The sequence below is a fragment of the Trichechus manatus genome, unplaced genomic scaffold (assembly GCF_000243295.1).
Source record: "Trichechus manatus latirostris isolate Lorelei unplaced genomic scaffold, TriManLat1.0 scaffold00176, whole genome shotgun sequence".
NCBI lineage: Eukaryota > Metazoa > Chordata > Mammalia > Sirenia > Trichechidae > Trichechus > Trichechus manatus.
This window is the reverse complement of record NW_004444112.1, coordinates 2,987,522-3,009,170: the sequence shown is the minus strand read 5'-3', so window position 1 is coordinate 3,009,170 and position 21,649 is coordinate 2,987,522. Positions and strand designations below refer to the sequence as shown.

General features: G+C 41.2%; 1 protein-coding gene across 3 annotated transcripts; it reads right to left on the bottom strand.

Annotated features, from left to right (window-relative positions):
* Positions 1-1,626: 1,626 nt before the first annotated feature.
* On the bottom strand, positions 1,627-20,733 carry ZNF329 (zinc finger protein 329). 3 transcript variants are annotated; one of them, XM_023741243.1, is made up of 2 exons: positions 20,677-20,733; positions 1,627-3,939 (listed from the first exon to the last, which is right to left on the bottom strand). In XM_023741243.1, exon 2 carries the CDS (start codon positions 3,917-3,919, stop codon positions 2,285-2,287), a length of 1,635 nt encoding a protein of 544 aa, XP_023597011.1. In that variant the 5' UTR covers positions 3,920-3,939; positions 20,677-20,733; the 3' UTR covers positions 1,627-2,284. The 3 variants fall into 3 exon arrangements, with proteins under 3 accessions (XP_023597011.1, XP_023597013.1, XP_023597012.1); XM_023741245.1 differs by lacking the exon at positions 20,677-20,733 and adding an exon at positions 20,455-20,658; XM_023741244.1 differs by lacking the exon at positions 20,677-20,733 and adding an exon at positions 12,613-13,438.
* Between the last annotated feature and the right edge of the window lie 916 nt (positions 20,734-21,649).

Below are 21,649 nucleotides of genomic sequence, written 5' to 3'. Positions count from 1 at the left end.
AGAACCCAACCCAGAGTCCTGTCTACCCTTTGGACCAGAGGAAGAAGTACTTGAAGAAAGCAGGGGACAAGATAGTTGACTGTGAGACTGAAGGTGTCAAGGATGAGACCTAAGCGTGCAGAGCAACCAGAGAACTGGTTTACAGCTGAGGATATTTGTAGGTACTGCAGCTCCACGGGATAAAGATGTGGCAGTCTGCTTCCGTAAAGATTTACAGCCTTGGAAACCCTATGCGGTCGCTATGAGTCAGAATCAACTCGATGGTAGCGGGTTCGGTTTTTTTTGGCTTGGCTGCTTCATTCCTTCCTCTCTTCCTTTGATGTTTGTTCCCTTTTCCTCCTCTTCCTTCTTTTCCCCTCTCCCTTCTTTCTCCCCAACCTCCCTCTAGCTTGCAAATCTAAGGGATTGTCAGGTCATTAGCATTGCCTGGGAAAAGACCACATGCCAAGCACTGAAATGTCGTGGGTTTGATGTGATACTTTTCCAAGACTGTTCCCTCTTGGTAATATCTTTCCAAGGGTTGCTCCCTCTTGAGAAACTAGAGACTCAGAACTCCAACAGATTTTAAGGGTCAAGATTTCTTACCCACCCTCTGAGAATCTGATGAAAGGACCATCCTCACAGGAAAAAAAAAAAAGCCTATAAGCATAGACCTAAAAGGACAGGATGCACCAAAGGCAGGTGGGGCTAAGGCCACCCTTGTTTCTCCTATTTTGGGCTCGTCTGATGGGTTCTTCCTGTTAGGGAAGGGTACCCACATGGAGACCCAAAGACACCTGACTGGTTTCTAACTCAAGCAACTCACAGCCTTAATTAGCTCAGAGGCGTTCACTTCAAGCCTCCCTCCATAGGTGCCCAAGAATACAGGGGATGAGGGGCAAGGTGGAATTCCAAGAGAAGTCACCAACGTGGCTTTGGGGCTGTAAGCCAGCCTGACCAGCTCTCACGTGGCTGGTGCTGCACTGCTTCAGTAGGGATGTCCCCAGGTCATCCCAAAACTCAAAGCAGCCTCCTGTTCCTCATTCCCTAAGACCCACCCTCTCCTGCGTAATGATGCCCCCTGATAATCCAAGTCCCAAAGAAGGAAATGATTCTCATGCCGAGCCATGGAATGCCCTGATTCTGTCTTGATGACCCCATCCATGCTGACAGCTGTCCTGTGGCCCTGATCTAGCCTGACTGGCCAAGGAGGTCCAAAGAAATGCAAATTTCACCTTTTTGGCTTTATTTTTATTATCAAATTATTATAGCAACAGTGTATGATATGTAAGAGGAAGAAAACGTACACAATTCCAGTCGCCTAAGAAAACCACCCTGTTCACGTCTCCATTGTCCACTTCCAATCTACATCTACATAGTCACACATCTTTACATCCCTGGAATGACAGTGAATCTTCTATTTTGTAACTTCTCCTTGCTGCCTACCATATTGTAAGAATTCTGAACATGGCAACAACTCTTTAAAATTATGGTTCAGAGGAGCTGTAGGGAACAAGCTAGAAGTGTCCTAAATGAACAACGGGGGAATGATAATGTAAACATAACGACTGAATTTGTTTCAACAACTAAAGCAATGCATCACATTTCTTGGCAGCAGCCTCTCCCGTTTAATAAGAGCCTGTTTTAGTCTTTTCTTAAAAGGAATGACTTCACTGGTCATTCACAAGCAACCTCCTCATCCAATTGCCCCTTGTGAAATGACTTTTCAGCACTCTGGCAGCACTATAACACAAGCAGGTATTTTGTTCAAAAATAACATTCAAAACAAGGTTTCTGTGGTTACTGTGGGGTGGAACATTGTAGAGGCTCTCTCAGCAGTATGCCTTTGCTGATACAGAAAGGACAATATGAGCCCTTGCCAAAAGCATCTCTCACTAACTACACTTACAAGGTTTGATTCTAGTAAGAGCTTGCTGATGTACAATAAGGTGACAACTCCCTACTAGAAGATTCTTCATACCAATTCCTTACTGAATACATTTTACAGGTTCTTTCTACTTAAAGCGCTCTGATGCAGACGTGGGCAGGTGTCTCTGGGGAAGTATCTTCCTCATGTTCACAAGACAGGTTTTATTCCAGTGTATGTGCTATCACGTTTGGTACAGGCTGAATCATCCCTGAAGGCCTTTTCCACATTTATTATCATCTTATATTTTTACTAAAATTTCCCCAATTATAGACTTAACAATGTGACTAAGAAATGTCTCACATTCATCAATTCAATGAAAAACTTGAAGATTTCTTTTCTAGCCAGGGAGAAATCACATCTGAAGATCTGCCTTCTTTACGCAAATTTCTGATAATGAGTGATAAGAGTTTGTTGTATTTCTATGGGTTTCTCTCCAAGATGTGTTCTTTGATGTCGGATGAGGGATGAGCTCCTCCTAAACATTTTCCCACACTGAGGACACTGGCTGGGAGTCTCCCTGCTATGGAGTCTCTGGTGTACTGCCAGGTGAGAGTTCTGCTTGAAGGATTTGCCACATTCTGGACACTGGTATGGGGTCTCTTTAGTGTGAATCCTCTGATGCTTGGTCAGACAGGAACTATCCCTGAAAGCTTTGCCACACTGATTACACTCATAGGGCTTCTCACCAGTATGAGTCCTCTGGTGGCGGATGAGGCCGGCAATGTTCCTGAAAAGTTTCTGACACTGGTTACAGCCATAGGGCTTCTCGCCAGTATGAATCCTCTGGTGCCTGATGAGGTAAGCGCTCTCAATGAATGTTTTCCCACACTCTTTACATTCATATGGTTTCTCCCCAGAATGGATTTTCTGATGCACAATGAGATGAGAGTTGCGGTTGAAGGATTTGCCACACTCCGCACATTCGAACGGCTTCTCTCCAGTGTGAGTCCTCTCATGCTGGGTAAGGTATGAACCGTCTCGGAATGCCTTTCCGCATTTGCTACATTCGTAGGGCTTCTCCCCTGTATGGATTCTGAGATGCACAGAGAGGTGGGAAATGTCAGTGAAGGGTTTCCCACACTCGTTACATCTATATGGTTTTTCCCCTGTGTGAGTTCTTTGATGTAAAATAAGGGATGAATTTCGGTTGAAGGTTTTTCCACATTCTAGGCATTCGTAAGGTTTCTCCCCAGTGTGAATTCTCTGATGCTGTGTCAGAGCTGACCCATCACTGAAGGCTTTCCCACATTTATTGCATTTATAGGGTTTCTCTCCTGTATGGATCCTTTGATGCACAATCAGGTTGTAGTTCTTGGAGAAAGACTTTCCACACTCATTACAAGTATAAGGTTTCTCTCCAGTGTGAGTTCGGTGATGCAAAACAAGAGAAGAGTTCCGTTTGAAGCATTTGCCACATTCAGTGCATTTATACAGTTTCTCTCCAAGGTGACTCCTCCCGTTTTGATTAAGAGATGAACTCAGGGCAAAGATGTCCCCAAAGTCCTTACCTTCAAAGAGTTTCTTGTCTCTTTTCATTATTTTTTGTTCACCAAGGGAGGTAAAATGGTTGAAAGATGAAACACTTTCAGGGTTTTTATAGGGTTTCTCTCTCGTTTGGTTTCTTCCAAATTGAATAATGTCAATGGACTGGCAGAAGGCTTTTCCACAGGCATCACTTTCACCTGTTCTCTTAGCTGCATAAGCTGGGTTACAATCTAAACCTGTAATATCTGAGTCATGTACATGGAAACCATTTGTTGTGGGCACTATCTGAGATGGCGGAAGGTCTGAGCCTATATTCAGATATGCCTTGAATCCAGGATATTCATAGATGGCTTTCTGAGTCCCTGGTTTATCTTGAGTTAAAGCCATTTGTCTCAAATGTCCCTTCTGGTTCTTGCAATCCCAATCATCACCTACAGGAAAGAAACAGGGTCCTTCTCTTGTAAATCCTTCCATTTCCATGTCACAGGATAGTTCTTCTTCCTCAGGAATATTCTGAGCTATCATTTCCAGTCTCGAATTCCAGGCTGTAAAGAAAGGCGAAAAAAGAGTTAAATACATAGAAGTATTCCTTGAAGAATGGAAACCCCGGTGGCATAGTGGTTAAGAGCTACAGCTGCTAACCAACAGCTCAGCAGTTCAAATCCACCAGGTGCTCCTTGGAAATCCTATGGGGCAGTTCTACTCTGTCCTATAGAGTCGCTATGAGTTGAAATCGACTTAACAGCAATAGGTTTGGTTTGGTTTTTTTGGATTCCTTGAAGAGAATGGAAAATGATGGTGGAGCCAAGCAGGCGGGTACGTATTTTTACTTTTTTTTCCAAATTCAGATTTGTATGATAGACAAGAGAATGAGTAAAGAAAAAGTTCATAAAGATCCATATAGCATTTTCACACTCCTAGAAATTAAATATAGTGTAGCTAAAGTATCCAGCCCAGAGAGGGGAGGCAGGGGAGCCCAGGGGGGAAGAATGGTATTGGGGGAAAATATCAACAAAACGATTGGCCTGAGCCTTGGGAGATAAGAGGCTGGGCATCATCACTCACTCTGGAATGCCGTCTCAGTCGTCATGTTTTTGTCCCCATCACCCACTGCCCATACTGACAAGCAGTTCATATTTCTAAAGCCCCAATTTTACAATGTGCTTATGACAGTGCTAAATGCGCAGTCTTCACCCCAGCTTTGTGGTCAAAGTGACAATTTCTCCTGTAGGGGAAGGTAATGACAAACTCAGAAGTCATGTAACAGAATCATGGCAGTGTTTCTCAGAGGAGTCCAGAAACCTCCCCACCAGAAACACATCTGATACTTGTCATTCATTCCTCTGACCTGCTCCCAGAATCAAAATACCCAGGTCTCCCAAGGGATCTGGCACTCAGAATGTTAATAAACCACTGGACTAGGAATTCCTAGCATTTTCCTGAAGAGAACTGTGTGATAAACAGCCATTTCAAGCAGAGAAGTCTGAAAGATACACCTAAGACACATAGAAACAAGAGGACAGTATCAGATCAAGTGAAAAACATAAAGAAAAATCTAAATAACTGGCGAGTTGGAGAATGTGCATGAATACCATACAAAGATGTCCTTCTTCATTTAATTAAATCTATGAAGTCTATGCAACTCAAAGGCCTCCAAATGATTTCCTGTTGTACCTAACAACTGATTCTAGAATACACACATGGCAGGACAAACATGCAATACAAGCCAAGACAGTTCTGAAATGGAATAGGACACTTTCCTTACTAGACATCAAGACATAAGATAAAGTGACAATAACATAGAGCATGACCCTGGAAAAGAAATGGATAAAGATATAAATGGAATAAAATAAAAAGAATTAATATACATTAAAGGTGGCATTTCAACCAAACACATGAACTTCTCGATAATTAGTGTCAAGACAATTGGTTATAAATGAAATAAAATTAGGTCCTTACCTTAGAACATGTATTTTTAAAAATTACAGTTAAAGACCTGAACATAAAATCGAAGTTTAAATTATGTTGGATATCTTCATGACTGGGGCAGACCATGGTCAACAAGGCTTAACAAGCAAAACCACAAAGACAAGAATGAATATATTTAATACAAACATTTAAAATTCTCCTACATTAAAAAACACAATAACCATCAAAATACAATTGGCAAACGGAGAGAAAATGCTACAAAATATTAAAGTATTAATGCCTCAGATCTATAAAGAATTCCTACAGAAAAGCACATGCGCACACACACAGAAAAAGAAGAAGAGGAAAGAAGAACCAACGGGTAAGAACACAAAGAGCAATTAATTCATGGAGAGAAAATAAAAATGGCCTAAAAACATAAAAATGTGCTCATGTTCACCATCACTCAGGTAAATACAAACTGCAACTTTAAGAACACCAAGCATAAACATTTCATATGAATAAAAACAAAACAAGTGATAATATAAAGCCTAGGAAGGCCCTGTAGGAATAGATTTGGTGGGCGTGTAAAGTGGTCGGGCTGCTCAGCAGAGTAATTTGGTAGCAGCTATATAAACCCACCCAGTGGCTCCATGGAAGAAGAGACCTGGTGATCTGCTTCCGTAAAGATTACAGCCTAGGAAACCCTATGGAGCAGTTCTACGCTGTCACGTGGGGTCGTCATAAGTCAAAAATCGATTCAACGGCAACAATGTTGAAACATAAAATGGACACTCTACTACCTAGAAATCTCACTTGTAGATATCTCAGACTTAGAAAGCATGAGTCCCAAGCAGGATAAATGAACATCAATCCATACCTAAGACGATGATCTTAAAGGACAGCAAGGAGAAGACAGACCACTAGCTAAAGAATGAAAATTATCATGATGGATCACTTCATAGCAAAAATAAGAAACCAAAAGGTAATGAAAGATTACTTTCAAATACTGACAGGAAACACCGTCAGCTACACTATATTTCAAAAATAATGGCAAGATAAAGAGTTTCAGAAAACTAAAAAGAGTCTACCTCAAACAATACCAGTCACCAAAAAAATTAGAAAAGTTTGTTCTTCAGGAAAGAAACTAAACACAGAAGGAAGTCACAGAAAGAAAAAGAAATGATGAACGTGTATGTTAATCAACCCAGCAAAGACCATATAAAATGCAGCAATAATAATGACTCACTAAGGTCAGTTAACAACAGGGAAGACAAATACTGGACAGCAATGGCCTGTGAGATGGGAAAATGATAACAAAATCAAGTGTTCTGAGATCTTTATATTGTTTGTAATTGGTGTCAGACCTGGTCAAGCCAGGTATAAAGGAATAAATGTAAAGTGTATAACTTCCAAGCCTGGAGAGCAATGGTTCTCAACCAGGATAGTTTTACCTCCAGGGGACACTTGGAAATGTCTGGGAACATTTTTTAGTTGTCACAACTGGTGGGGAAGGGGAACTACCAGCATCTAATGAGGCTAGGGATGTTGCTAAACATTCTACAATGCACACAGCAGAACCCACCACAAAGAATTATCTGGCCCCAAGTATCGATACTGGCAAGGTGAAAACACCTTGCTATAGAAGAAGAGAAGAATAATAAAACCAGATCACAGAAACGACAAGTTAAGTAAAAAATATAAAATAGGATATATGTGTGTACACATCTGGAAATGAAAATACAAAACCACCCTGACAGGAAGCCTACCAAAGCCATGATCACACCTATCTCAGGGTCGAAGAGGGGAAGAGGTCTCGAGGGACAAAGGAGACTTCCATTTCATCTACATCATATTTTTGCACAAATAATGCACCTTCTACATTTGTTTGCCAACCTTGCCCTTCCTCCTCGAGATATTTTCTTAAGTGTGCTATGCTAATTTTTTTTACAGCAACATGTAAAAAAATTGGCATAACAGCGCTTACAGAAAATACCTCGCAGGAGGAGGGCAATGTTGGCAAACATAGAAAGTGTGTGCAATCTGCATAAAAATACAATAATAACATACCTCTTTTATTAAAGTAAGACTTAAACACCATCACAAAAGTGGAAAGACAACTCACAGAACCGGAGAAAATATTTTCAAATCACATCCAACAGAACTTGTATCTAGAATATATGAAGAATTCTTACAAAGCTCAATAATGAAAAGAAAAATAACCCAACTTAAAATATGGGCAAAGGATCTGAATGATATTTCTCCGAAAAATATATACAAATGACCAATGAGCATATGAAAAGCTGTTCAACATCAACAGCCGTTAAAGAAATGCACTCAGTAGGAAGGCTAAAATAAACAACAGACAAAAACAGTGTTGCCAAGCATGTGGAGAAATCAGAAATATCATACCCTGGTGGAAATATGAAGTGGGGCAGCCACTTCTGGAAAACAGTCTGGCAGTTCCTCAAAGGCTAAACAGAGAGTTAACACATATGACCCAGCAATCCCACTCCTAAGTATATACCCAAGAGAAATGAAAACATACATCCACATAAAAACTTGTACACAAATGTTCATAGCAGCTTTATTCATAATAACCAAAATATACAAACAACCCAAATGTCCATCAGCTGATGAACAGATAAATAAAATGCAGTATATCAACCCAATAGTATTCAGCCATAAAAATGAGGGCCTTATTCATGCTACAACATGGATGAACTGTAAAAACATTGTGCCAGACATAAAGTGAAAGAAGCCAGACACAAAGGACCACATATTATATGATTCCATTTACATGAAATATCCAGAATAGGTAAATACAGAGAAAGTATATTATTAGTTGCCTAGGCAGCAGCAAACGGGAAGTGGCTGCTAATGGGTACAGGGCTTCTGGGATGATGAAAATGTTCTGCAATTAGACAGTGGTGATGGCTGCACAACCTGTGAATATACTAAAAACCACTGAATTGTACACTTTATTTAGAAGAATGAATTGTATGGTATGTGAATTATATCTCAATAAAACTGTAAAAAATAAATATGACCTAAGTCAATAGGAAACCTGGTGGCATACTGCTTAAGAGCTACAGCTGCTAACCAAAAGGTCAGCAGTTCGAATCCACCAGGTGCTCCTTGGAAACCCTATGAGGCAGTTCCATCCTGTCCTATAGGGTTGCTATGAGTTGGAATTGAGTCGATGGCAATAGGGGCTACGCCAATATGGCAAATATCAGGAGTCCAGGTGCGGAGTACATGGTGTTTCTAACGTTATTCTCTATTCTTTACTTTAAAATGTTTTCAAGCTGGTTGCACTGTGTAGTGCTAAACCCAGAGCCTGAGGTGCTGGTCTTTATTCAGAAAATCTCCCGGCATTTGCTTGAGCCAACGTAACTCTAGATTCCTTTTGGATACTCTAGCTCAGGGACCAGAAAACTCTTTTAAATTCCACTCCTTGCAGTGATGATCTGTCTTTGGCAGCAGTGTCATTCCACAGCATTCCTTCAATCATCCGTTTGAGGAGGCACCTCCCCCTCCACCCATTGTGAGCAGGGACAAGCCCCATCCCATGCTATGATGAAAGACAATGTCACGGTACAACTGGAAATGTCACTATTTTCACAAATGTAAATGCAAAAGTAAAATCAGACACGAACCATGAGGACATCTGAAACCAAAAATTTATGACTGATTTATAAGAATTTGGATTTTCTAGCATCCTGTGGTATTGACAGTTTTAATCTGGTTTTCAACTGTCTGCCAGAACCCCAGCTGTGTACCCCTGTTTAAGCCTTTGAGAAAGACTCTAGTAATGTTAAGCCCAGATAAAGCCCCTGTTGGGCAAGGGGCACAGCTTTCCAGCAGCTTTCCACCTGGGCAGTAGTTCCCCTGGAAGGGTCTAGAAATCTACCAAGGTGTCTGCCTGTCACAAAGATGGGGCGGGTGTTCCTGGTAGTATCTGATGGGTGTTGGCCAGGGACGCTACACAGGTATCAACCAGGAGTACTTTAGGAAAGAATGATACTCCATGTGCTACAAGAAGTTAGGAAAAAGGCACCTTCATTTAGAAGGAAGCTTAGAGCAATCTGCCTAGAATTGATGGGCTTATTCAACACACTGCATTCTCTCTCCTCAATGGACGCTGGCCCTTTCAATTCCACCCTCAGTTACTGAGGGTCTGAGTGCCAAAGGGAGGTTACTGCAAAAATAAACAATTGTTAAGTATATAGGAGAACACTACAGATTTAGGCAAAATAGTATGAAGCTATGGCATTTAATGCAGCAACCCCACTGAATTTCATTAATTAAGGTTGTTTAAAAAATGACTCATTATGTAATCAATGTTACTGAATTGTCCTTCGGTGTGTTTGCTTGTTTTTGCGCATTAAGTGAAAGTTTACAGAGCAAATTAATTTCCCATTCAATAGTATACACATAAAATGTTTCATTACCTTGGTTTCATTTCCTACAATGTGTCAGCACTCTTCCCATTTCCGCCCTGGGTTCCCTGTTTCCTTTTGTCCTGATTTTCTACCCATTCCTGCTTTCTCGTCTTTGCTTTTAGGCAGATATTGCCCTTCTGATCTCCTATAATTGACTGTTATAAGGAGTACATTCCTCTCGAATGTTACTATTTATCTTACGTGCTTGTCTATTGCTTGGCTGGGAGGTGGCCTCCGGGAATGGCTTCACTTCCAAATCAGAAGGGTGTCTTATGGCCGTAGTCTCGGGGGTTCCTCCATTCTGTCAGACCAGTAAGTCTGGTCTTTTTGTGAATTTGATTTTTTGTTCTACAGTTTTCTCCCGCTCTGTCCAGCGCCCTCTGTTGTGATCCCAGAGAAGTTGGTAGTGGTAGCCAGGCACCATCTAGTTCTTCTAGTTTCGGGCTGTGTAGGCTTTGGACTAATCGCTCCCTTGAGTCTTTAGTTTTCTTCACTTCTTTTGCTCCCTTGAGTCTTTAGTTTTTTTCACTTCTTTTGTTCCGAACAGGAAAAGACCAATAGTTGTATCTTAGATGGCTGCACAAAAGCTTTTAAGACCCCGGATGCTACTCACCAAGGTAGGATGCAAAATACTGTCTTTATGGACTATGTTGCGCCAAATAATGTAGCTGTCCCCCAAGTCTATGGTCTTTTGTCTTCTAGCCTAGAGATTTCATCCCACGAGGTGTTTGTTATGTCTAAGGGGAGTCCCCAACTGTACCTCTTGTGTGCTCTATATGAGCCACATCTACAGTTAAGTATGTAGAAATATCCACCACCAAACCCCTACCTGCCAGTGGGTGGGTTCCTCTACATTCTCCCTACTGTATGTTTTTGCTGTGCATATTCTCAACAAAACATAAATTATTTAAAATATAATAACTATTACCCACCTACATGTTTATGTATTATTTTTAGCAATACAATGGTACAGAAACTATGTTGTAAAAAAATCCATATTGATGCTATTCATGTATCTTACAGTTGTTTTTTCCCCCATTGTTCCTCTGACCCTGACCCCAGTATTGCTGATGCTGTCCCCAACAGTCCTTCTGCTCTCCATCACCATCGGAGGGGGTGGTCTCCAAGGCTTTCTATACACTGAACACTGCCCCAGCACATGCTGAGACTTGGGAGACTAGAGAACTGTTTTCTGTGATAAATTGTACTGACGTTGTTTCAAGTCAGAACACAGGAAGTAAGTCACCGTCCCCCTGTGGATGAGACCCAGATCATCTGGACCCCCTGGGCTGCCTGACCGAGTAAGTGCTTAAAGCCAGCTTCCAACAAGGTACCCTCTCTCCTCCTTTGATCCTATTTAACCCGCCTGTTCTGTGTCCACTTAACCCATTACAAAATATTGACTATAAAAATTAGCCATTTCACAGTGAATTTATGTCAATTGGGGACAAATAACTCAGAAAAGGAGGGTGAGAATGTTGCACAGTTCAAGAATATAATCAATGCCACTAAATGGTACATGTAGATAGTATTGAATTGGTGTGTGTTTTGCTGTGTATATTTTCAATAAAATTAAAAAATTTTTTTTTAAATCAGCTATTTCAATTCAGATAAGGATAGTGCTAATGGTTGCACAACATGAACAATGTAATCAATATCACTTAATAAGACATGTAAACAATGCAAACAGTGTTGAATTGGCAAACGTTTTCTCATGTATATATTTAACCACAATTTTTTTAAAAGTTGGAATTATATAAAAATTAACTCAAAATGGATTATAGACCTAAATATAAAGCAAAAACTATAAAGCTCTTAAAAAAACAGTAATAAATCCTTGTGACCTTAAATTAGGCAAAACCTTCTTAGATATGACAACAAAAGCACAAACAACAAAAAAAATAAATAGGATCTCATCAAAACTAAAAACTTTTGTGCTTCAAAGGATGCCATATAGAAAGTGGACAACCCACAGAAAGGGAAAAATATTTGCAAATCATATCTGATATGTGACTTGTATGTAAAACATATAAAAACTGTTACAGATCAACAATAAAAGGCAAATAACCCAATTTAAAAATGGGCAAAGGATTTGAATAAATTTCCCCAAAGATGATATACAAATGACAACCAAGCACGTGAAAAGATGCTCAAGATCATCAGCCATCAGGAAAATGCAAATCAAAACCACAATGAGATACCACTTTACCAGATATGAATGGGATAAACACCCAAGAGAACTAAAAACATGCCCACCCAGAAACTTGTACACAAATGTTCATAGCAGCATTATTCATAATAGCCAAAAAAAGTAAAAAAAAAAAAAAAGTCCACCACTTGATGAATAAACAAAATGGGATACATGTTGTACATGCTACAACACAGATGAACCTTGAAAACAGTATAAGTGAAAGAAGCCAGACACAAAGAGTCACGTGTATGATTGATTCCACTTACGAAATGCCCAGAAAAGGCAAATCCTTAGACAGAAAGTAGATTATTGTTTGCCAGAGGAAAAGAGAAAGAATGTGGAGTGACTGCTAATGGGTATGTGGTTTCCTTCTGGGGTGATGAAATGCTCAGGAAGTAAACAGTAGTGGTGGTTGCACAACTTTGCCAACATAGCAAAAACTACTAAATTGTACATTTTAGAAGGGTGAATTGTGTGGTATGTGAAATATATCTCAATAAAGCTTTTTTTTAAGTGGGCCTTGAGTCTGTCACATTTTTGGTGCTTTAAGACTTTATGAGAGAACAGTTCTACAGGAATGCACTGAGCTTGTAGAAAATTCCATTTCTACAAGCTCATGCATGACAGGCCTTAGCCCATCACCCACAAAACTGCAGAAGGTCCACTCATGGTACCTGGATACTCAACATCAATGGCTGCCAGATCTCAGTCTTCTGTCACCATCCACACAATTCCTGCCATCTCTCTGGGCCACCTGTGATAGAATTTGGGTGATTTGTTCAATTGATGTACTGTTTTACAAAAATCAATTGCTCACCCCAACTTTAGTGTTGCTGTTGAGTGCCCTCAAATGGTTTCTGACTCATAGAGATGCCATGTGACAGAGATAAGGTTTCCTAGGCTGTAATCTTTACGGAAGCAGATCACAGGTCTTTCTCCCGAAGAGCTGCCAGATGGGTTTGAACTGCCAACCTTTCTGTTAGCAGCGCTAAGCACTCAATCACTGCACTGCCAGGACTCCTTCTGCCGCCAACTTTAGCCTTGTCCTAATAATGTCACTGATCTGATTATCTAGTGTGATAGTCTGACTCCATTTTTTAATGTTTGATTGCTAACAGCTTTCAAGCCCCCCCTTCTTTCCCAAATTTGGGCAGGCTGATAAGAAAGCCCAGGTGCTGTCTCCTTTGGTACTGGCAGGAAGTTCAAACCATCCAATCCTCAGCCCCACCACCTTCTCACAATATAAGTTGAGTCATCCAATCAAAAAATGGGCAAAGGACATGAACAGACACTTCACCAAAGAGGACATTCAGGCAGCTAACAAACACATAAAGAGATGCTTGCAATCATTAGCCATTAAAGAGATGCAAATCAAAACTACAATGAGATAATATTTCACCCCTAGAAAACTAGTACTGATCAAAAAAACAGAAAACGACAAATGCTGGCAAGGTTGTGGGGAGACTGAAACTCTTATACACTGCTGGTGGGATTGTAAAATGGTACAACCACTATGGAAAACAGTATAGCACTTCCTCAAAAACCTAAAAATAGAAATATCTTATGATCCAGCAATCCCACTCCTAGGTATATATCCTAGAGATGTAAGAGCAGTGACACGAATAGACATATGCACACTTGTGTTCACTGTAGCAGTATTTACAATAGCAAAAAGATGGCAACAACCTAAATGCCCATCAATGGATGAATGAATAAACAAATTGTGGTAAATACACATAATGAAATACTATGCAACAATAAAGGATAATAATGAGTTCATGAAACATAACATGGATGAATCTGCAGGACATTATGCTGAGTGAACTAAGTCAAATAAAAAAGGACAAATATTGCATGATACCACTTTTATAAACATCAAGAATAGGTATATACACAGAAAGCAATGTTCTTTGATGGTTACCAGGGATGGGGAGAGGCGGATGGGGGAATCATTTGCTAGAGTGTTGACACATGATAACTCTGGTGATGGGAAAGGCAATACACAATATGGGGGAAGTCCCTGACCAAGGTAGATGAAGACTCTGAGAAGTACATAAGAATAAAGGACGACTGTTATAAAGATTGAATTGTGTCCCCCAAAAATGTGTATCAACTTGGCTAGGCTATGATTCCCAGTATTATGTAGTTGTCCACCACTTTGTGATCTGATGTGATTATCCTCTGTCTTGTAAATCCTAACCTCTATGACGTTAACGAGGCAAGATTAGTGGCAGTTATTTAATGACGCAGGACTCAATCTACAGTATTAGATTATATCTTGAGTCAATATCTCTTGACATATAAAAGAGAATTGAGCAGAGAGGAGCCATGAAAGAAGCACTGGGATCGGAGGGCATCCTTTGGACCCAGAGTCCCTGTGCTGAGCTTCTAGAGCAGGGGAAGACCGATCACAAGGACCAACAGACAGAAAAAAACTTCCCCTGAAACTGGCAATCTGAATTCGGACTTCTAGCCTCCTAAAATGTGAGAGAATAAATTTCTGTTTGTTAAAACCATCCATCTGTTGTATCTGTTATAGCAGCACTAGATAACTAAGACAACGACTATAGTAAATGCTATAACATATGCAATCTTGCAAAATGGTAAAAACAAGCAAAAAATATGTGAGTGGTTACATAGGTAGATATGTATTCTATATGTGTGGGAGGCGTATGGGAGTACATGCGCATGCATACAGGCGTACCTCAGAGATATTGCGGGTTTGGTTCCAGACCACTGTAATAAAGTGAGTATCCCAATAAAGCGAGCCACATAATTTTTTTGGTTTCCCAGTGTATACAAAAGTTATGTTTACAGTATACTGTAGTCTATTACGTATGCAATAGCGTTATGTCTAAAAAAAAGTACATACCTTAATTAAAAATACTTTATTGCTAAAAAAAATGCTAATCATCATCTGAACCTTCACTGAGTCATAATCTTTTTGCTGGTGGAGGGTTTTGCCTTGATGCTGATGGCTGAGGATCAGGGTGGTGATTGCTGAAGGTTGGGGTAGCTGCAGCTATTTCTTAAAATAAGACAACAATGAAGTTTACAGCATCGATTTACTCTTTCTTTCATGAAAGATTTCTCTGTAGCATGAGATGCTGTATGACAGCATTTACTCACAGTAGGACCTCTTTCAAAATTGGGAGTCCATTCTCTCAAACCTTGCCCCTGCCTTATTAACTAAGTTTATGTAATATTCTAAATCTTTTGTTGCCATTTCAACAACTTTCACAGCATCTTCATCAGGCAGATTTCATCTCAAGGAATCACTTTCTTTGCTCATCCGTAAGAAGTAGCTCCTCATCCATTAAAGTTTTACCATGTGACTGCAGCAATTCAGTCACATCTTCAAGTTTCACTTCTAATTCTAGTTCTCTTGCTATTTCCACCATATCTGCAGTTACTTTCTCCACTGAAGTATTGAACGCCTCAAAGTCATTCATGAGGGTTGGAATCAACTTCTTTCAAACTCCTGTTAAAGCTGACATTTTGACCTCCTCCCATGAATCACAAATGCTCTTAATGGCATCTAGAACGGTGAATCCTTTCCAGAAGGTTTTCTATTTACTTTGCCCAGATCAATCAGAGGAATCACTATCTATCGTAGCTACAGCCATACAAAATGTATTTCTTAAATAATAACATATGAAAGTTGAAATTATTCCTTGATCCATGGGCTGCAGAACGGATGCTGTGTTAGCAGGCATGAAAACAACTTTAATCTCCATAAGAGCTCTTGGGTGACCAGATGCATTGTCAGTGAGGAGTAATATTTTGAAAGGAATCTTTTTTTTCTGAGCAGTAGGTCTCAACAGTGGGTTTAAAATATTCAGTACACTATGTTGTAAACAAATGTGCTGTCTTCCAGGCTTTGCTGTTCCATTTACAGAGCACAGGCAGAGGAAATTTAGCATAATTCTTAAGGGCCCTAGGATGTTCAGAATGGTAAATGAGCATTGTCTTCAACTTAAAATTTAAAATGCAGCTCATCTGCCCCTAACAAGAGAATCAGCCAGTCTTTTGACTCTTTGAAGCCAGGCATTTGACTTCTCCTCTCTAGCTCTGGAAGTCCTAGATGGCATCTACTTCCAAAATAAGGCTGTTTCATCTACACTGAAAATCTGTTGTTTAGTGTAGCCACCTTCATCATTTATCTTAGCTAGATCTTCTAGATAATTTGCTGCAGCTTCTACATCAGCACTTGCTATTTCATCTTGCACTTTTATGTTATGGAGATGGCTTCTTTCCTTAAACTTCATTAATCAACCTCTGCTAGCTTCAATCTTTTCTTCTGCAGCTTCCTCACCTCTCTCAACCATCAGAGAACTGAAGAGAGTTAGGGTCTTGCTCTGGATTAGGCTTTGGCTTAAGGGAATGCTGTGGCTGGTTTGATCTTCTATACAGACCACTAAAACTTCTCCATATCAGCAATAAGGCTATTTCGCTTTCGTGTGTTCACTGGAGTAGCACTTTTAATTTTCTTCAAGAACTTTTCCTTTGCATTTACAACTTGGCTGTTTGGAACAAGAGGCCTAGCTTTTCGCCTATCTCGGCTTTCAACATGCCTTCCTGACTAAGCTTAATCATTTCTAGCTTTTGATTTAAAGTGAAAGACATGCAACTCTTCCTTTCACTTGAACATTCAGAGGCCATTCATTGGCCTAATTTCAATACTGTCATGTCTAATTTTATTAATTAGCCTAATTTCAATATTGTCATGTCTCAGGGAATAGGGAGTCAGAGGAGAGGGAGAGAAACTATGAAATGGCGGTTGGTGGAACAGTCAGAACACACATTTATGGATTAAGTTCGCCGTCTTATATGGGCACGGTTCACGATACCCCAAAACAATTACAACAGTAACACCAAAGATCACTGATCACAGATCACCACAACAGATATAATAATGAAAAAGTCTGAAATATTGAATTACCAAAATGTGACAGAGACTCGAAGTGAGCACATGCTGTTGGAAAAATGGCACCAACAGACTTACTCAACGAAGGGTTGCCACAAACCTTCAATTTGTAAAAAACGCAGTATCTGCGAAGTCCAATAAAGCAAAGTACAATAAAGCGAGTATGCCTGTATATAGGTATATTTGTGGGCATACGTATACACGTTTGTATACGCTGCATATATATTCATATATACAATAAAGTATACAAGGGGTACAGTTAGGGGTACTTCGTAGACATATCCAAACACCTCGTGGGATTGATTTACTGGGTTTGAAGGCTCAGGACCATAATCACGTGGACAACTAGGTCAACTGGAATAACTTATTTCATAAAGATGATGTTCTACATCCTATTTTGGTGAGCAGCATCTGGGGTCTCAAAAGCTTGCAAGCAGCCATCTACCAGTCTCTCCCCATCTAGAGCGAAGAAGAGTAAAGGAAACTAAAGACTCAAGCTCATGTGAACCTCAGCCTTTTCTAGTCTGACACCATAAGAACTAGATGGTGCCCAGCTACCACCACCATTCAGACCAGGGACACAATAAAGGTCCTGGTTAGAATGGGAGAAAAATGTAGAAAACTCAAATTCCTAAAAAAGATCAGACTTACTGGACTGATAGAGACTAAAGGTATCCCTGAGACTACCGCCCTAAGTCACCCTTTTAACTTGGCACTGAAGCCACCCCTGGGGGTCACCTTTCAGCCAAATAATAGACTGGCCTATAAAATAAACAATAACACCCATGAGGAATGTGCTCCTTTAATAATCAACTACATGAGACCAAATAACATTTACCCAAAAGGAAAGATGAGAAGGCAAGGAGGGACAGGGAAATTGGATGGATGGAAACAGAGCAGGTAGGGTGGAAATGGTGAGAGTGCTGACACGTTGCAGGGATTGTAACCATTGTCACGCAAAATGTGTGTATGAACTGCTGAATGGGAATCTAATTTGCTGTGTAAACTTTCACCTAAAACACAGTAAAATACTCAAAAAAAAGCTGAGTCAGTCTTCTTTCCTTGCTTCCTCAAGCCATTTTTGAATCTACTTGGAAACCACACTGCTCTCCCCAGAAAGCTTCACTATGTGACTAATAAACCTTTTCATCCCCTCTCTGCGTGTGTGTGTGTGTGTGTGTGTGTGTGTGTGTGTGTGTGTGTGTGTGTGTGTGTGAGAGAGAGAGAGAGAGAGAGAGAGAGAGACATCAATCTCGATACCCAAACCAAAATTCAGGTGGGAGAGTCACCCTGCCTCTACAGGGTGGACACAACATCTAGTTATATTTTTTTACTTCACATTAAAGGAAATACACCCTCTCCTCAGTTATTAGCACGGTTAGGTGCCAAAGACTAGGTCATTATGCGAAATCAGCATTACGCAAAAATGGAGGATGACCACGTCATTACATAACTGCCAAATTACCGCGTTACATAAATGCCAAACCACTGAGAATCACAGCCCAGCCAAGCTGACACATAACCTTAAACATCACAGCCAGCGTTACTCTTGCCTCGGACCTCAACGATCGTTACTGCCAGACATACATTGTTAATGTGTAAAACAGTCAGACAGAAAATTTTTTACTATTGTCATAAATGTCAAATGATGGATAATGAGATAGTCTATAAGGAAAGAGAAAGTGTATGTGATTATATATATAACAAAATATTTAGCCAGCTCATCAAGGTTAATGAATGTCCTGCAACATAAGCACCACCAGGGCAGTGGTTTGGGTCTGTCTGCTCACAGATGTAGCCCAGGCACCCAGCACAAGGTTTGGCACATAGCAAGCTGTTAATAAACATTTGTTGAATGAATAACTATGAATACTCAAAAGCAATACCTTCATAATAAAACAATAATCAATTGAAAAATATTTTTAAAAATTTTTAAATCCCACTAAAAAATAGAAAACAATAACTATACCTTTGTGATGACGACTTGAAAAATTTTAAGGACTTCAGTGAATACCCGAATAAGTGGTGAGTCGGACACAGTACAAAGATGAGAGGGTCCAATACTGAAACCACAATAACTCTCACCAGACTAACCTATAACATCAGTACCTTTCTAATGCAAACCCCTAAGAGGAATTTTACTGGAGCATGACATACAGATCCTATAATTCACATGGAAAAGAGTGGCTCCTAGCATACATAAGACAACTCATTAAGAAATGAAAGGAAGGAAGAGAAGCTGGGAGCTGCTCTGTCAAAGTCAACACCTTTCCTGAAGTTCCAGTAACTAAGCAACCTGCTGGAGGTGAAGAAAGAACCAAAAAACTAAAACCAAACAAGCTGCCTGTGTAGTCGATTCCAACTCATAAATAACCCATGTGTGTCAGAGTAGAACTGCATTCCATGGGCTTTTTCAATGGCTGTGATCTTTCAGAAGTAGACTGCCAGGCCTTTCTTCCAAGGTGCCTCTGGCTGGACTCGAACCACCAGCCTTTTGGTTAAGAGCCAAGCACTTAACCATTTGCACCACCTAGGGACACTGAAGTAAGAACCAATCCCAAACCAAACCCACTGCCATCGAGTTGATTCTGACTCATAGCGATCCCAGAGAGTTTCCAAGGCTGTAAATCTCTGCGGAAGCAGACTGTCACATCCTTCTCCAGCGGAGCCGCTGGTGGTTTCAAACTGCCAACCTTTCTGTTAGCAGAAGATTGCTTTAAACACTGTGCCACCAGGGCTCCTTGAAGTAAGAAAAGAGAGCCCCAAATAGTATCAGGGACATACGGGAATTTGGTAGGAGGTAAAGGAAACCTCACACATCAGCAGAAGTAGGTGTACATTTCATTGCCTTTCCAGATAGAAAAAAAAGGTACAATTTCTAATTCTTACACACACACTTATAAATCCCAGATAGACCAAAGACCTAAATGTGGGGGAAAAAATTAGAATTAAAAGAAATTATAGAATTACAGAATATCTTTGAATAATTTGTTCATGGTAAGCATAGTGAAGTGCTGGGGGAAGCAAGTGATATCTGCAACTTACTTTAAAATGTATCCCAAAAATGATGAAGTAACAGATGGCTAGGAGGATGGACAGAGAGATAGGTATGACATACAGCAAGTACAACAGATGCTAAGTCTTTCAACTTTTCCGTTTGAAACTTTTCATTGTAAAATGTTTCGGGTGGGAGGGAATTGGGCAAAAGAAATTAACCACTAAACGAAAGACGAAAGCGAAACGGCCCCCCTAAGTAGGTAGAAACAGGTGGAAAAAATACAGTACTCACTGAGAATACCAAAAAGACCTGATTTTGCAAACGCTAGATGGAAAAAAAAAAAAAAACAGACGGTCGTGTGACAACCGCGAGACTCAGTGGGAAACAGCACAGCCCACGGGCGCAACGCGAGACCGAAAGACACAGAACCCCACCACCACCACCCGACAGCAACAGAACCACAGACCTGAGCTTTGCCCCAGAGGTCGCCCGGCCTGGACACCCCACAGGTCCCAGTAAAACGGGAAAGCGGGCTCTGGGGGCGGGGCGGAACCACCAGCAACACGGGGGAAGGATCCCGGTCGCCCTCACCTGCCGCTGGACGTCCACACTCGCCTGGAGGCGCCCACACCCGCGAGGGCGGCTGCGCCTCGGGCCGGATCCGCGGCAGCGGCCCGACGCGCCCTCTGCCTACGTGAAACCCACCGGCGGATGCGCCGTTTGCAGGCCCAGCAGGGACACGGTGGAACCGCTCCCACACCGCCCTCCGCGGGGAAACTGAGGCACAAGGGCCCGAGGAGCGGCTAGACTCACCGCAGGCGACTGACAGCGGCCATGTTTGGGGCGGGTGCGCATACGCGCGCCGCCGGGACCCGGATGTGCGCATCCCAGAACGTTGCGCCGCCACCGCAACCGTTCGCTGGGGCTTTCCGATATTTCAGCCTGCCCGGCGCTGCGCCGGGGGATCTTGAACTCTCAACCCTGCTCGGGGCCGCGCCGGGAGTTCTCACCCTTTCGCCCCCCGCCTTGAGGTGCGGCGAGATCCCCACCCCTCGCCCCCTCCTGGGTCCAGACATTCTCACGGGGTTTCGACCCCACCCCTGCCCGGACTGCGGTATAGGTTCCGCCCCCACCCTCCCTACCTCAGTCGCCAGGTGGGCTGGTCAGCATCTACGATGGTGTTGTTTAGAAGGAAAAACAGCCGTCCCCCCACCATTTATTTACTCATTCAGTTACTTAAATCAATATGAACTCACGAATATTTATTTTCTTGTATTGGTTTTAATTCCTTACTATCATTTTGTTACAGAACTTTATTTTGATTTACTGCATAAGTTGCCAAAATATTCCTGTACAATAATTTATTATTTTACTTTTTGGAGAAAAAATGTGAAAATTCATATAAGTACAATACATAATACATCAACACCCATATTCCTACTATCTAGCTTTAACAAGGGCAGGGGGTATGGCAGTGGTGGCTCAGTGGTAGAATCCTGGGAATCCCGGCCAATGCATCTCATGTGCAGCCACCACCCATCTGTCAATGGATGGGGAACAGGTTTTAGCAGTGCTTCCAGACTAAGATTAGGAGGAAAGGCCTGGTGATCTACTTCCAAATAGCAGCCAATGAAAGCCCTGTGGATTTATATGTTTTCTCACGTTTGTTGAGCTCTGAATCATTCTGCAGACCTTTCCACATTTGTTACACTCATAGGTTTTCTCTCCAGAAATACTTCTCTGAGACAAGAGTTACTTGTAAATGCTTTTCCACAGTCATTACATT